A 15,526-nucleotide genomic window follows, 5' to 3' on the forward strand; every position below is an offset into this window, starting at 1 on the left:
TGTGGTGCAGCACACAGGGACCAGCTGTGCCCAGGCCACATACTGTGTGTGGACTAGTGGCTGCAGCCTTCTAGGTATCCCTTCCCCACAAGACTCCTGGTCAAAGTCAGGAGGCCCAGCCCACCGCACACACCGTGCAATACTCTGACCTGGGCTCTTTCTGCCTGCTCCCCTCCCCTGTCCACCTTTGTCCAGTGCTAGATTTGCCTCATCCTGGGCAGGAGAAGGAAATGGGGATGCCCTGTGGATCCCACTCCTGACCTAGGCCAACCTGGCATGCTGCAAGGATCAGAGCCAGACCCCAAGAGCCATGGGTCCCACCTAAGAAGGGTACTCAGGGGCCTCTGGGGCCTTCTTCTATTGAAGCTTCTGGCCCCTGGGTGTCCTTGCCATGGCTATACCGCTGCCTGCCTCGTGCCCCTTCCTCTCAGCCTGCTGAGGACAGCCGCACTGCCCTCTTGCTGGGGTCCTTAATAAAGTTCTGGGGGGAGTTTGGGCTGTGCAGGGGCTCCCCACCCTCCTTCCCAGGCTGAACAGCTAGAACCTCTGCTGGCTCCTGGTCTCTCCCTGGAGCTTCTCCCTACTGTTTCAGGAGAAAGGTCTGAGTCGGGCGTTTCAGACCAGCTTCCAGAGGAAGACAGTCCAGTGGGGAGAATGGGAGGGATGGCCATGCAGCTGGGAGGTGGTGGACCCCTCTCCCAGGCCCCTGTACACACAGGGCCCCCTCTGCCCTCCCCCCCTCTTTTCTGTGCCTTAGTCACATATGAAAGCGCCCTCCCTAGCCCCTGTCTGTCCCAGACACTCTCTGGGGGCTCCTTGCTAAGCTGCTGGCACTCAAATCTCCAGCACTGGGCCAAGAGCCCTCAGACAGGCCTCAGGAGTGGACAGGACCACCAAGTCCCCTTCCCTCGCCGCCTTCATACCCATATACCTGGGGCCTCCCAGGGCTGGAGCCCCCAGGTAGGCTGGGATTATTTGGCCCCTGGTTTAGGAAGAGCCTTAGGACAAAGTGCATGCTCCTATAGACAGAGTCCCCTGGCATTTCAAACCCAGATAGTACTTGGGTTAGGGCTACAATAGCTGTAGGAAGTGGGTAGAGGGAGAAGGCCCCCCATCTCTGGCATTCACCGTGGAATCTTTGTTTTGGTCCCTCCTGGAATGAACAGGGTCCCTCCTGGAATCTGTGATGAGGGTCAGGTCTCGGCTGTCTTCCTGGCCTTTTTCCTTCCCTGTGGCCAAGCCAACCCTTGGGTGGGTGGGAGGGGGAGTCCAGAGGCCTCTGTGTGGGGTACTGGAGGTCGGTTCTTAGATGCCTGTTTGGGGATGCCAGCTGTCCCGGAGCTGCCCAGGAGGGCAGAGCAGGCACAGCCTAAGAGCAGCTGTGGTTCTCCCCTATATTTGCTTTCTTGAATCTGTTTCTCCGACTCCATTTCCTTTCTCCTTCAGGCCAAAGTGTGTTGCTTGTTCCTGGCCCCCTTAGTCTTTGCCTGCCCAGCACTGTCTGCTCACATGGTGGCTGGGGGTGGGAGGAGCTCAGGGGCAGTGAGCTAGTGGTCCCTGGGGACACTAGGTTAGGAACACCTGCCAGACTGCTCCGTCTCCTCCTCCTCCCTAGGATGCATAACCTACCTTGTCTTTTTTTTTTTTTTAATTTTTTTCCAGATAGAGTAGCTCTTTGTACATAAAAGATACTTGAAAAATTAATTGTATGATGTATGAGAAGACAGAGTCCCCTAGTTTTGTATCTTGTCATGTGACTGCTATAAGTTCCACCAGAAAGCTGTTCTATTTTGGTCTCTGTGACATTTTAAATGCGTGACAGAAGTGAGCAAATAAAGTGAGGAAGAAATATATATATGAGATAATATAGATTGTATTGAAATCTCTTCTGCCTGTGGGTGAGGTTTTTTCCTTCCTCTCCCCGCATTTGTATCTCGAGGTGGGGGTAGTAGCTGTGGGCAGGGCGGTCTTCGGAAACCCTCTCCCTTCCTGTAGGCAATGAGGGGATTCATGTTGCCAAAGACTAGAATCAGGATCCAGGTCCCCTTGGACAAATGCCTCCCCAACCCCAACCAGCTGGTCATAAGGGCCCACCCTCTCCACCCTACCAGGGCCCCTGTGAGGGGTTTAGTCAACATGGTGAGTGGGGCCTACACACTAGGGGTTGAAGTTCTCCCTAAGATCTTCCTTCCAGACCGTCCCATCCTCCTCCCTGGGGCTTGGGGCTGCTGGGCCTGGGCAGTGTCTGCCCAAGATTCTTGAGGCACGATGCCCAGCCTCTAGAGCACCTTCCCTCCACTGCATGCTGTGCCTCCCTGGTCTGGCCTCCTGCTGACAGGAGCACTCAGGAATGCCGTGGGTGGGGGAGAATCCCTGCCAGCCTCTAACCTTGAGGCAAATAGCCGGCCCCTCCCGCAGCTTCCTGCTGCCCTTTCCACAGCCTGAGCTCAGCATTTCAGAATCTTGGGCCTGGCAGGGAAAGTACCAAGGACCAGTCTGAGACGAGGAGAAAGCCCTGTGGACCCAGCCAACCCATGCGGCTTGGCCTGTTCCCCAGACCCAAACCCTACACCTTTGACTGACCGATGGTCCCCTGCCCCACTGTCTCCCAGCCACATAGTTGTCTGTGCTGCCATACACATAGCATCTATGCATTAAAGCTACAGCCCCACAGGCTCTAGGGCTTTTCACGCCTGTGACCTCATAGCACCTTCATTTTATAAATGGGTAAACTGAGGCCGCAAGAAACCAAATTATTACCAGAGACCCCACAGCTAGGAAAAGACACACCTACATTCAAACCCTGACTCCTCTGACCTGCAGACCGTAGTCCACTGGGCTCCTCAAGGTCCCCCAGAAGGGTGAGCAGGCTGGGTTGAAACTAGTGAGTTTATATCCTAGGATGAATGTTTTTAGGCCTGCAGGTTGGGACTGAGGAAGCTACTTCTCACCCTGTACCTTCTAGAATGTGGGGAAAATACTTTCTACTTGGCTGCAGAAAATCAGACCTCTATGTGAAAGTGCTGGAAAGATTACTCCAAAATCTGAAGTTTTTCCTCTAGGTGGGACTCTTGTAACCCTGAATTTCACTGTGCTGGTGGTTTGCCTTCCAGGGAGGCCCCTTGGTGCCCCAGATAGAAGGACTGAAAGTTTCAGCACCTTGTATCTTGGCACCGCCTCTCCCCGAGCCCATGCCCTGCCTCATAGCTAGTGATGGGGACACATCCTCTACCTCCAGAGGTCCTAGGTGCAGCTGAACAGAACCCATCTTAAGCCCCTTATTCAGAAGCCCTCTCTTCCCCTGCCCCAAAACATACCCCAGAACATACACTGCTCTGTGGAAAAAGAGAATTTGACTTTATTCAGAAAGTCTACAAAATACAGAAGGCGGATAACTCGCTTACTGTAAGTCAAGAAATAAATAAATTTCTAGGGGCCGGGCAATTTTTTTTAAGCATTTTTTTGTTGTTGCCATCCGGTTTTCCCTAAATATAAGATAAAATGTGATTTATTTGCAGATATAAAATATAAAGTCCAGCTCAGGGCCACATCCACTTTTCCAGGGAGTGGAAGCAAGGCTCTGGCTGGGGAGAATAACTTAGATTCATTTGTGCAATAAATAAACAGCGGGGAGGGCAGCTGTATACAGACAGTGTCAAGGAGGAGCTGGGGCAGGCTGCCAGGAAAATGGCAATAACTGTGGCCTGCCCCCACCCCACAGTGGATACTCACAGGGTCCAGGTGGGACCCTTACTTCCAAAGACCCCACTCTAGGCTGCAGGACTACAGGATCTGTCTCAAATTCCCATCTGCCACGGCAGTCACTGCCAAGTCCCCCTTTCTTCCCTGGCTGGCTGTCTCCGGGGCACCTGACTGCAGGGAGAGCCCAGGGCTGAGCCAGGCCAGCTCCTTCCCACTCCTCCATCTGTGTCACCTTCTCTGTCCCTCTACTTCTCTGCCCTTCCCTTTTAGAGAGCTGTCTCCCAGGCCAGGGAGGGCTTCTTACCACCTTTTCAGTCCTGTCCACTGTCCCCACAGTGGGTGTCTTGGGGCAGCAGTAAGAAAACTCAGCTGCTGGTTCCAGCTCAACTAAGGGGATTGTGGCCTTGGATCCACTGGAGGCTGTTTCCCCATCTGTTAACTGGGCTCCACTAGTTATGTCTAACCCCTCTCCTAGCTTTGGAAATCCAGCCACCTTGGGGCCCAAAGCAGAGGTGGAGGAATCTCTTCAGTGCAGTCTCCCAGCAGGACAGTGAAACCGAGTCCTGGATCCTGGGAGGGTTTGGAGGGCATATGGGCACAATTAGAGTAGTTTCCAAATTAAGGGGTGCCCTCTTTTTCCCCAAAGCTCCTCTCTGAGCCAGCTCTGTATTGCATTCTTAGCGGTCTAAGAAGTTGAAGCTTCAACCAAGGACAATGCTATATCTAGAACTTCCACCCACCAATGTTGGACCATTAGGTCCCACTTTCAGGGGCTACATGAAGAAGACAGGGCCCAGGGAGGGAATGTGTTTACCACAGGGGCTGCTGGCTGTAAGAAATGGGACCTGGTCACAGAGACACAGCGCTCAGGCACTTTGGGGAGAGAGATGAGGCTGGAGGGGCGTGGCTGGGGTATGGGGCATGGCTGGGGAACAGGGCGAGGCGGGGCGGGGACTAGGAGCAGGCAGCCGGGCCCGGGGCGGGGTCTGGGCCGGGGGCGGATCCAGACCCCGGACCTGGGGTGGACTTGATGATAGTGATAACGCTGGCAGGCGCCACTAGCGCGGCTGGCCCGCGGGCCGCGGCCACCGAACGCGCGAAGCCCTGCAGCGCCTCGCACTTGCCGCGCAGCGCGTCGAGCTCCAGGCGCATGGCAGCGTTCTCACGCGCCAGCTTGTCCACCTCGCGCTCCAGCTCCGACTTCTGCTTCTGCAGCTCTTCCTTCTGGCACACGCGCTTCACGCGGCAGCTGGCGGCATAGCCGCGGTTCTTGAGCGTGCGGCGCCGTTGCTTGAGCCGAGTCACCTCCTCGGCCGAAAGCCCTCGCAGGTGTCGGTTCAGCTCACGCACTGACAGCCCCATCAGCGCCTCGTCTGACAGGTGTGGTGTGTTCTCGCTCAGCTCACGCTTTATCTGTGGGCATGGGGAAACCAAGGCCCATAGGTTCACTCCCGCCTGTGGGCCCCAGCCCTGGGCCTGGTGCGCAGCAGGTGCTGGGGATGCCCTTCTCTACCCCCAGGGTTCCCCTTCACCGCCTTAGCCACTGAGAAGGTGGCCGGACTTAATCCAAGACCCCAAAGGGGTACAGGAATCCGGGAAGGGGAAACTAGGCCAAACTAGGATCAGAACACCAAAGGAGGCCACCCCAGGGCTCGGCCTGAATTCCAACCTAGTGCCAAAGCGCGGGGCTCAGCCAGAGAAACTCAGGCTGGAAAACACTTTGAATGTCCCAGTGGGCCAGGATCCAATGGGGTAGCAGGTTGAGAGAAGGAAGTGACCTCCTCAGGGGGTACACTGAGTTAGAGCCCTGCGTAGAGCAACCCAGCCTTCCTCCTTTCCCAGGGCCCTTCCCCTTGGCATCCTAAATGCCTGGTGCCTGCTGAGCCACCCTTGGGGGTTCCAGGAAGGGACATAGCAAGAGGGATGATGAGGTCTGCATGAGCAAGGAGAGATGGCCTCACTGAGCACCAGGCAGGCTGCCTCCTCACCTTCAGGGCTTTGCTGGATAAGGGGTCCCCAGACATGTTTGCGGAAGGTGTCCTCCGGGCTGGAGACCTAAGGGAGAAAGGACATCAAGTCACTTTTTCTCTCCACTTAGAATAAAATCCAAACTCACTACCTTGGCATTTAAGGCCACTGCTCTCTGACAACTAACTTCATACCTACTAGCGTCCTCTGTCCACATTGGTCCAGCCACAATGGCCTCCTTTAATGGCTCACTCCAGCCTCAGGGCCTTTACACGTGCTGTTCTCTTCACTATTCCCTATCTCTCCACAGTAACTCCTTATCATTTAGGCCCAATACCACCTCCTCAGAGAGGTCATTCCTGACTGTCCTAGCCAAAACACCCCCTGTGTCACATCACAACCCCTTTTACTAACCCTCCTGACAGCCATCTCTTCTGGAGTTCTTCCCCCACCCCCCCGCCCCCGCTGAAAATCCAGCTAAAATCAGATTAATATAGGGGTACATATGATAGGGTTCAATAATTGGCTTTTGTAAGGTTAAAGTCCGAAATATAGGTGTGTCCTTCATCTTCTGCAGTTTCTGTGTTTGGTTCCTCTGTCTCTCTCCCACCCCTCTTCTGCCAAAATGTAAGCTCATGAAGGTAGAGGCCTTACCTGTCTTATAGCAGGTGCCCAGTAAATATCCACCTAATGAACAGACACCCCTCCCCTAGGCTGTTCTTTCACATGAGGCTCTAATGTGTATTTGATTTGATTTTTAAAAACTTTTATTTTAAAGAAGTCTCATGGAAGTATAACCTACATATAGAAAAATACACAAAACACGTAACTGGTCAATGACTGACAAAGTCCAACCAGACCCCTGTCAAGACATGACATAGCCAGTCCCTTCCCTTCCCTGGGTCTCCTTCATCCAGACCTGTGTTTTGGGAAAGCTTCCCAAACCTCCTGAGGCTGCCTAGCAGTAGTTCCATATGTCTTGGCAGAGGGGGCAGCCTTGTCTAGACTGATGAGGTCCCTCTGGCCCCCAGTACCTCCCTCATAGGATAAAACCTCATGGTCACTCAACAACTATTTATTGAGTAGCTACTATTGGCCAGAAATGTGCTGGCACTGAGAAGACAGGAATAAAAACTCATGGAGGGTACATTCTGGGGACTAATGGTCATTTCTCTGGGCTGGAGAGGGGATTACCTCCCAAAGGCTCCTTTATAGCAGCCCCTGAGTCCCCAGCTGAACCAGTCTCCTGCATTCAGTGAGACCCTGAGTTTTCTCATCTGATAGCTCCCAAAAGGAAAGGATGGTATAAAAACAAAGGAGAAAGTAGGAAGATGCTTTGTGATCCACAGGGCAGCACCCTCTAAACTCCCACAGTATCAGCAATACCCACTTTGATGGAGGGCAGGGGGGAAAGCCAGGGGGCCAGGCCCTAATTCTTTGAGCTGTCTGCAGAGCTGACCTCCTCCTTCTACAGAGGAAGCACATGGACCTTGATGGCAGAGCGACCTAGGACCTTTTGGACATAGTCCCACTCTCTAGTTGTGAGATTCTGGCAGGTCACTGAAACTCTCTGTGCCCCACTTTCCCCCAGGTAACACAGGGGAGTTTCATTTTAAGTCAGATCATGTCACGCCTCTCTCAGGACACTCCCATGGCTCCCATCTCACTTAGAGTAAAGTCAAAGCGCCTACAAAGTACTGCATGATGGGCCCCTGGCACTGGCCTCCCTCACTTCAGCCCTGCCTCGTTTCCCCTTACCCACCCACTCAGCCATACTGCCTCCTTGCTGCTCCTGAAACACCACTCAGGCTCTGCCTCAGGGCCTTCGTACTGCTTGTTCCCTCTGCCTGGCACCCTGGTGCACTAGACTGCCACATGGGTTGCTTCCTCAGCAAACCTCACCTTCAGGTGACTGTTTGAATCTGATGCTCACGCAATTTCGCATCCTCCTCCCCACTCTCTCCCTGTGATCCCTAAACTCGTCTCCTGTTTCTCCACATCACCTTTCCCTATGTGTAGTCATTGTCCCTCACATGTAACGTATCTGCCAGTGTCATGAGGGCAGAGCTATTGTCCCATCCACCACTAGGCCTTCCAATGCCTAGAACAGTGCTGGACATGGCAGATGCTCAAGTAATAATCATTAAACTCTCAGAGTGACTCAGGCCAAGGTGGGGACTGTCCAGGGCTTCTCAGGAAACCCCCAGTCCCTCCAGCCCACACAGTCGGGGGGTCTGATTGCTCAGAGAAAAGGAAGGAGTGGGAAAGGAAAGGGAAGTTGGCACTCCAAGAGATCACTTGACAGAGGCAGCCACTGTGGCCCTTGGGCAGGGAGGATTTTAAGAGTCACCCAGGCTTCCTGGGGTTGCTAGAAGAAGCTGAGGCCCAGAGCGCCATGTCAGGCCTCAGGCAGCTCTAGACATCCTGTGCTGATCCTTGGCGGGGACAAGGGTAAGGCTGGTTTCATGGGTTGGAGCCCTGAACTGCAGCCTCTACTGCTGGACATGCAGGCCTTTCTGGCGTTGGTTTCCCTGCCTAGTGCCCCAATCCCTATGGCGCTCAGCCTCTGCTGCCCACCTAGCTCTCCTTTTTCCTTTGGGGACCGCTTGGTACATAGTCCCTGTCCTACCTGGACAAATCATATGGAATCTGCCAGCTACCCGAACCTTTCAGAGATACCACCTGGAGATGACCATACATCCCCCTCACCGATCCTACCTTTCAGTGCAGGGGAGGTCTCAGATGACCCCCTGCTGGCCTTGGCTTGTCCTCCACTCAGCAACTGGACAATCTTTCCAGCATGTGAACTGACCCTGCCACCTCCAGATTAAAATCTTCCATGGTTCCCTGCTACCCTGAGGACAGAGCCAGACCCACCTTCAGGGCACCCCAGGCCCTGTGTGTCTAGCCCCAGGCTCGTTTCCCACCACTGCCACCGCCATTCTGCGCTCCAGCCACAAGGAATTTCTTTCACTTCCTCCCACCCGCACTTTCCTGCCTCTGGGCCACCCCCTACCCTGTGACACTCCTCTCCCTTACTCCCCACTACTTTTTCTGACACAGTCGTACTCATCCTTTCTGAGTACAGACATCACATCTCCTCCAGGAAGCCCTCCCTGACCCCTAGGACTTGTTAGCCACCTCCCAGCCCTGTGTGGTCATGTGTGGCATTTCCTTGTTGTTTTTCCACCAGATAGGGAGCTCCTCGGGCAGCGACCAGGCTGAGTCAGCTCTGGGTGCATGACGCCGCCCAGCACAGGGCCTGGTAGGGCGCAGGCACTGGAGAGGGACGGATGGGTGGAGTCTCTGACACCGTCACCCAGCTGTTCAGTGTCCGAACCTACCTCAAGCCCAAGCCTAGTTGAATACAGTCTGAGAGAAAAACCTACTGGCCCTGTGTCTAATTCTTCTGGAAAAGATCCAGCTGCCTCCTTGCTTCTGCTTGGTAGAAATAGCACAGCTGCCAGGAGAATGGGAGGGGACAGAAGGGATCCCACCCACATGACTTCTGGCCCTGAGGTGACGTGTGGGAAACAGGGAAAGGGCCACTGGATTGGGAGTCAAGCTTGGGTTCAAGTTCCATCTCTGTTTTCTCCCAGCTGTGTGACCTTGGGTGATGTGCTGCATCTCTCTGGGTCTCTACTTTCCCATCCTTAGGGTGAGCACTGTATCTGCCCTGGAGGGTTTTGGTGGAACCAAGTGGTATAAACTGCAGAGGTCAGTGAGCAACTGGGAGGTCATTAGAATTGCTGAGTCCATCCAGGAGGGGTCACGCTCATAGCCAGCACTGGGGTCTTGCTATGATTCAGCATTCCCAGCTGGCCAGGATCACATGGGGAATGGCAAGAAAAGCCCTTACAGATCATCAGGCCCCCTCCTCACTTTACCAAGGGGAGGTAGAGACCCAGAGAAGGGCATCAATTGCCTCAAGTCACATAGCAGGTGACTAGCTGCCTACTTACAAATGGGGAGGGATTTTGAACACCTGTAAAGGCCCAGAACTGAATCCTGATCTTGTCACACTGTCACCTCCCTGGTCCTCCTGACAATTCAGTGAGGTAATGTCAGAGAGAGCAATAGAGTAGTCCAGGGTCACACAGCCAGCACATGAGGACTGAGGCGACATTGAGCCCTGTACCTCCTCCCACCATGGCCCTGGCACGGCAATCTTCCTGGGCCCTGTTCCTCTGGCTGTGTGAAGAGAAGGCTGGACTTGCTGGTTTCCAAGGCTGCCCAGGTTTTATGTGCCAGGATCTGCGTTGCACCTGCTAGGGATAGGATAGCACATGACACTGAAATGTTTAGGCCCCCTCTGCCTGCTGTTTGGGAAGCTAGTGTGCTGGGTGATACCTCAGCGGTCTCCACTACACAGAAAGATCTGATGGCAGAGGGGAGGCATGGGTGAACTGATGGCCTGTTGGGTGCTGGGTGCTGCAGCTGATGCAAAATCTCAGAGGCATAGCCTGGCACAAGTCATTCTTCCCCCCAGGCCCTGGAATCCTCACTTGTAAAGTGGGGATGATCGTAATAGTGTTAGTATGTAAAATACAAGAGACAAGATTGGGGGATGCAGGTGGGCAGCCCCTCTGACCATCACCCCTTTGCCCACTCTCCATCTAGATACCACTAACTCATCACTGCACTTACTCCCAATGAGATAAGATGCAGCCTCCAAATCTTTCTCTGCATAGCACTGCTTTCCACTGAGCTTGGACAAAACTTCAGAATCTTTCTTGACAGTGCCTCCAGAATAGAGCTGAGCAGTCTAGAAAACAGTGAAGCTAGCTGTGATTCTAAGTGCCCTTAGGACTTAGAAAGGCTCTGAACCTGCTCTGTCCTACATGCCCTCTGGTCCCAGCCTCAGCCCCCTCAATTACATGTTGGATGTCAGCTGAGGCACCCACATATGCCCAGAATGTCCCAGCTCAGCAAAGTCAGGCAGTCATGGAGGGAAAGTCGCAAGAACGGGGAACTTTCCAGTAACCTCAGGCTTTCAGCCTCCAGCCCCAGGCCAGGGGCTGCTGGGCTATAAGCTGAGGGCCCTGGGTCCTCTGGCTCTGCCCACCTGGCTGACCCTGGGCCTGAGACAGCAGCTGATCCAAGCCCTGTTCTGCAATTGAAGCAATCAAGGAGCTGTTTAGTGGCACTTATGGGCCAGAACCAGGGGTCCTGATTCCCAGCTCATTGCTCCCTCTTCCACGCCAGTCGCCAGCACTGCTCCCCAGTTTTTCCCCCCAGAAGCCAGCAGAGCTACCCTCCAGGGTGTGCAGCTTCCTTATGTTCTTTGGAGGCCTAGGGAGCACATTTACTCTTAGGGGACAGACAGCTGCCTTGCCCAGTTAGCGACTACAAGCCCTTCTACGTCCCTCTCCCTGGCCCCCTAGTCCATCCCAGAGATATCCCCACCCACTGGCATGGGCTCCTTGGGCTGCTGAGCCATTTTGCTTGCTCTGTGAGGACAGAGGGAAAAAATGTGTTTTCCTGGGTCTTGGCAGCAAGCACTGATGGAGCCTCCGCCCTGCTGGCAGGGGAGCCAGCAAGGCTGGGAGAACGGAGCAACACAGGGAAGCCACGGCCTGGGCTTCCAGCCCCAGTTCTGCCACCCACTCTCACTTGTTGTGTGACTTCAGGTATGTCACTCCCTCTCTCTGGGCCTTAGTTTCATGCTAAACTTCCTCTTAGCCTAAGGTACCTTCCAACAATGACAATCTCCAAGTTGATGGTGTCAGATTCTGACCCAGAGTTCCAAAACCACCAGGAAGTACTGGAAGAAGAAGAGCAGTGGGCATGGACCTCCCTCCAGACCATCAGCCTTGACCCTCTGCTCCACCTACACAGCCAGGGACCACTTCCTATTTCATATGGACCATGACCACAGCTCACTGGCCTCTAGTCACCTGCCTCCATCTCCATCCCTCACCATTGATCGTCCCCGAAGAGCTATCAGAGGGATCATCTCTGATGCAAACCCAAGAACATGACCATGTTTAGACCATTTAAACCCTGCAATGCCAGCTCTCCTCCAGCCCACACAGGCCCCTACTGTGTTCCCTCTCCTGGGATCACATGCCAACAACAGATGAATGTGTTAGATTGGCCAAGCTAACCCTATCTTGAACTGAAAAGCCATTCTATGAGACAGTTACAGGTGGTCATAGCTCACTGGCCCAATTACAGACAGATGAGAAATATGCTGCCATTGTAAGCCTCAGACTAATAAAAGCTCTGCCAGCCAGTAGAGTCCCAAACATAAGATAACATCTTTGACACCCTGATAAGAACAACAGTTTGGTAGTACTTGATAGAAACCAGCTGCCTCTTTAGCCTGCCATAAAAGATCTGCTTCCTGCCCTAGGGCTGCTGACATCTCTTTAGATCTCAGCCGAAGAGCTGAGATCTTTATTTCTTTAAAGCTGAGATCTTTTAGATCTTTATTTCACACTTGTATTCAAGTGTGAAATAAACTTTCTTGCATGTTTGTTACATTCGGTCTAGTGTGTTTTGATCTGGATATCATTTTACTTATCAGAATGAACAGACAAGAAATTCCACTGTCCCTGCTTGTTTTCCAAAGGGACAAATGGGCAGTGAATGTGTGTGAGTGTATGTGAGGGAGGAAGTCACCTGAGTCCTGAAGGGTTTGGGAGACTGCTTCAAGAATCCTCCAGCCCCTGCCCTGGCTTCCTGCTTCTCTGGAGTTCCCAGACCATTTTTTCCATGTGTTGTGGAGCTTTTCAAGGACATGGACCCAGTACTCATTCATTCAATCAGCAAACATCCAAGAAGCACCTACTGTGTGCAAGTCTCTGTGTATGGCCTTGAAGGCCTAAAGATGAAAGTGTCTGCTTTCAGGGGCTTCACTAATATCACCACTTCATCAGACTCAGTCACTGCTGCAGTGAAGCCTCCCTTGATTACCCTGGCTAAGTCAAACCCCTGATATATGCTTTTCTTTTTTTTTAGAGACAGTGTCTCACTTTATCATCCTTGGTAGAGTGCTGTGACATCACAGCTTACAGCAACCTCCAACTCCTGGGTTTAGGCGATTCTCTTGCCTCAGCTTCCCAAGTAGCTGGGACTACAGGTGCCCGCCACAAATGCCCAGCTATTTTGTGTTTGCAGTTTGGCCAGGGCCAGGTTCAAACCCGCCACCCTCAGTATATGGGGCCCATGCCCTATCCACTGAGCCACAGGTGTCACCCCCCCCATATATACTTTTAAACCACAGTGACTTCTCATACCACCCATAAGGAGCTGTGGCTTTGCATTTAGTTCTGTGGCTCTTTCTTCACCTTTGTCTCCCCTACTCAGCTGTGAGCTCCCAGAGGGTGGTTTCTGGATCTGGTTTGTTCATGGTTTCATTCCTAGCATCTGGCCACAGCAGGGGCCCAATAGCGATGTAGGAATAGAAACATCAGGACTGATGGAGCCCACTGGGTCCCTGGCCCTAGGGAGCCCTGGGGTGATTCAGTGGGAGGTCAAACCTTTCAATGCTAACTTTCCATCTGTGACTGAGTCAACAGCCACTTCCCCTCAGCCCTGACCCTGGGCCCTACACAAGGATGTTTCCTGCCCAGCTCTGAGGATGGGCCTGCCTAGTTCCTGTGCTCCTGACTGCAACCCCCTCTATTCAAAGCCCACATACTCCTGGATATCCCTGGCTCCTGGCCTGAGGGGTTCCTGGCCTAGTTCCAGCTGCAGATGGGACATTGAGAATCCTGGCTATAGCAGTAGAGCTCTATACTCAGGTGCTTTCTGCAGGGCTGATGGGTGAGTGGGTGGGTGGGGCTAGCTCAGGCACCACCCCTTACACATAAATCTGCAAGCAGGAAAAGTGCCTGTCCCCTCTACCTGCTGACCCTGCCTAGCCCAGAGTAAGGACTCGGGGTCTGCTAGATGGCACAAGTCCTCAACCAGCTCCTGGGGTCTGGTTGTCAATAGGTTCCGTTTGACTAGTCCCAGCTATGAACTGAAACTACCTGAGGGCAGAAACCAGCTCCACCTCATCCTCTGCTACCCAGCAGATACGGCTTCCAGAACCCAGACCAGCCCGAGAAGCCACCAAAGAGAGGAAGCCTGGGATTCCCTCCCTGTCCCCCCACCCCCTTTGCCATGGGTTTTCTGGCCCTTCCTGTTTTTTTCCTGAGACTGAGGGGATGGGCAACTCTGGGGGTGAAGAAGAGTCACCAGGGTCCTCTCTCCCCAGGGAGACTGAAAACCCGGGGACAAAGATCTGGGCTCCAACTCATTCTGTTACCAGATCTACCTGGGTGCTGGGTGAAGGGTGGCTCCCTAGCTTCACTCCTAACTCAACTGGGTCGGATCTTTGATACCTCGCCCCACCCCATGGCTGCAGGTACCAACTTGGGCGGTGGGGACAAACACTGGGGTCACATGGTGGCTGCCCTGGGAAACTCCGCGGAAAGCGGAGGCCCGGCAGCCCTGATTGGTAAGAGAGAGCGAGCTCCCGGGTTGAGAATTCCCAAACCCTGCGTGACCACTGACCCGTGGGCTTCCTTCGCTCAAATTCTTATTTCGTATTTACTCTTGTGGACACCCCAGGACACACCCTCTCTGAGGTACACACCGCTGGTATACAGGCCCCAGGGAGCGCGCGGGCGCAGACACGGACACACACACACACACACACACACACCCCGAAGTACACCGCGCACGCACGCACCGGGAAGGATACGCAGGACGATCGCCAGGGGACACACACGCACGCACGCACGCCTGCCTTCGGACGTAAACAAACCTCTCTCGCACGGCCCGCGGGCACCGGTCCAGAGACTGTTCTCACCGAGTCACGTACATGCACACACCGCTCCCGCCCCCGCCTGGGCGGACGCTAACGCTCTCCAGCCTGTGCTGCCCCTTCCTCCCGGCTCCGCCGCCTCTCCGCCCGCGCCCCGGGAAGGGGCCCCATATCCACCCCATCCGCCGAGCTAGTTCGGCCGGTCTCGGTGCTCCTCGGACCGCTGCTTCCCTCTCCCGCACTCCAGCTGTCCCTGCGATGGATCCACAAGAGCACCGAGGGATCCGGCCCGGCGCCCGCCCCAGGCACGTCCCCAGGCGCAGAAACCCTGCCGCCTCGGAGTCCGCCAGGCGTCCCCTTCCAGTACCCGCGTTCCTTACCCGCCTCTCGGCTGCCTTGGCCTGGAGCGCCTCGCGCGCGCGCGTTTCGCTGTTGTCCCGTCTGCTGTCCCAGCCGGTCCTCTGGTCTGCGTCCTCTATGGTCCGAACCGCAGGTCGCTCCGAACCGAACTCCCGGGAGTGCGACGCTGAGTTTTGTTGTGAGGCGGGCGGCACAGGGGGCCGGGGCCGCGCAGAGTTGTAAGGCGAGCTTCCCGGAATTACTCACTCACAGGATTCCTTTCATTCATAAAAACCCAGTCATGCGGTGACGTCACCACCCCCGGCCGCCAGAGGCCGACCAGCCCCTCGGCCCCGCCCCCGATCAGTCTCCGCCTTCGTACAGGCCCCGCCTCCATGGAGGCTCCGCCCCCGGGCTGCAGCTGTCTTGGAGTTGCCGAGATTCTCAGCCCTTATCCCAGCTATAGCCGGCGGCGTTCACGTGACACCTCGCGAGAACTCTGTGGGTGGAGTTGTCCTTAGCCTCATTTTAAAGTCGATGGTCTCAGGCCTCTTCTTTCTTTTCTATGATCCCAGATTTGTATTTCCAAGTTGCAAGTTGAACAGCGTCCCTAAGATCTAGACTTCTAGCCAACTGCCCCACTGTGCGCCTCTAGTGGGTATCAAGTGGGGACTGCAAACACAACACAGCCAAAGTCTAACTCCTGATGTCCCTCTTCACCCCCATCTTGATTGTTCAAGCCAAAACCTCAGAGCCTTG

General features: G+C 54.4%; 1 protein-coding gene across 1 annotated transcript; it reads right to left on the reverse strand.

Moving 5' to 3' along the window:
• Nucleotides 1–3,228: 3,228 nt before the first annotated feature.
• On the reverse strand, nucleotides 3,229–15,089 carry MAFF (MAF bZIP transcription factor F). Its single transcript, XM_003783208.3, has 3 exons — nucleotides 14,809–15,089; nucleotides 5,691–5,757; nucleotides 3,229–5,115 (listed from the first exon to the last, which is right to left on the reverse strand). Exons 2-3 carry the CDS (start codon nucleotides 5,724–5,726, stop codon nucleotides 4,657–4,659), a joined length of 495 nt encoding a protein of 164 aa, XP_003783256.1. The 5' UTR covers nucleotides 5,727–5,757; nucleotides 14,809–15,089; the 3' UTR covers nucleotides 3,229–4,656.
• Between the last annotated feature and the right edge of the window lie 437 nt (nucleotides 15,090–15,526).

This window comes from Otolemur garnettii, unplaced genomic scaffold, assembly GCF_000181295.1.
Source record: "Otolemur garnettii isolate 467f Iridium unplaced genomic scaffold, OtoGar3 scaffold00007, whole genome shotgun sequence".
Taxonomy (NCBI): domain Eukaryota; kingdom Metazoa; phylum Chordata; class Mammalia; order Primates; family Galagidae; genus Otolemur; species Otolemur garnettii.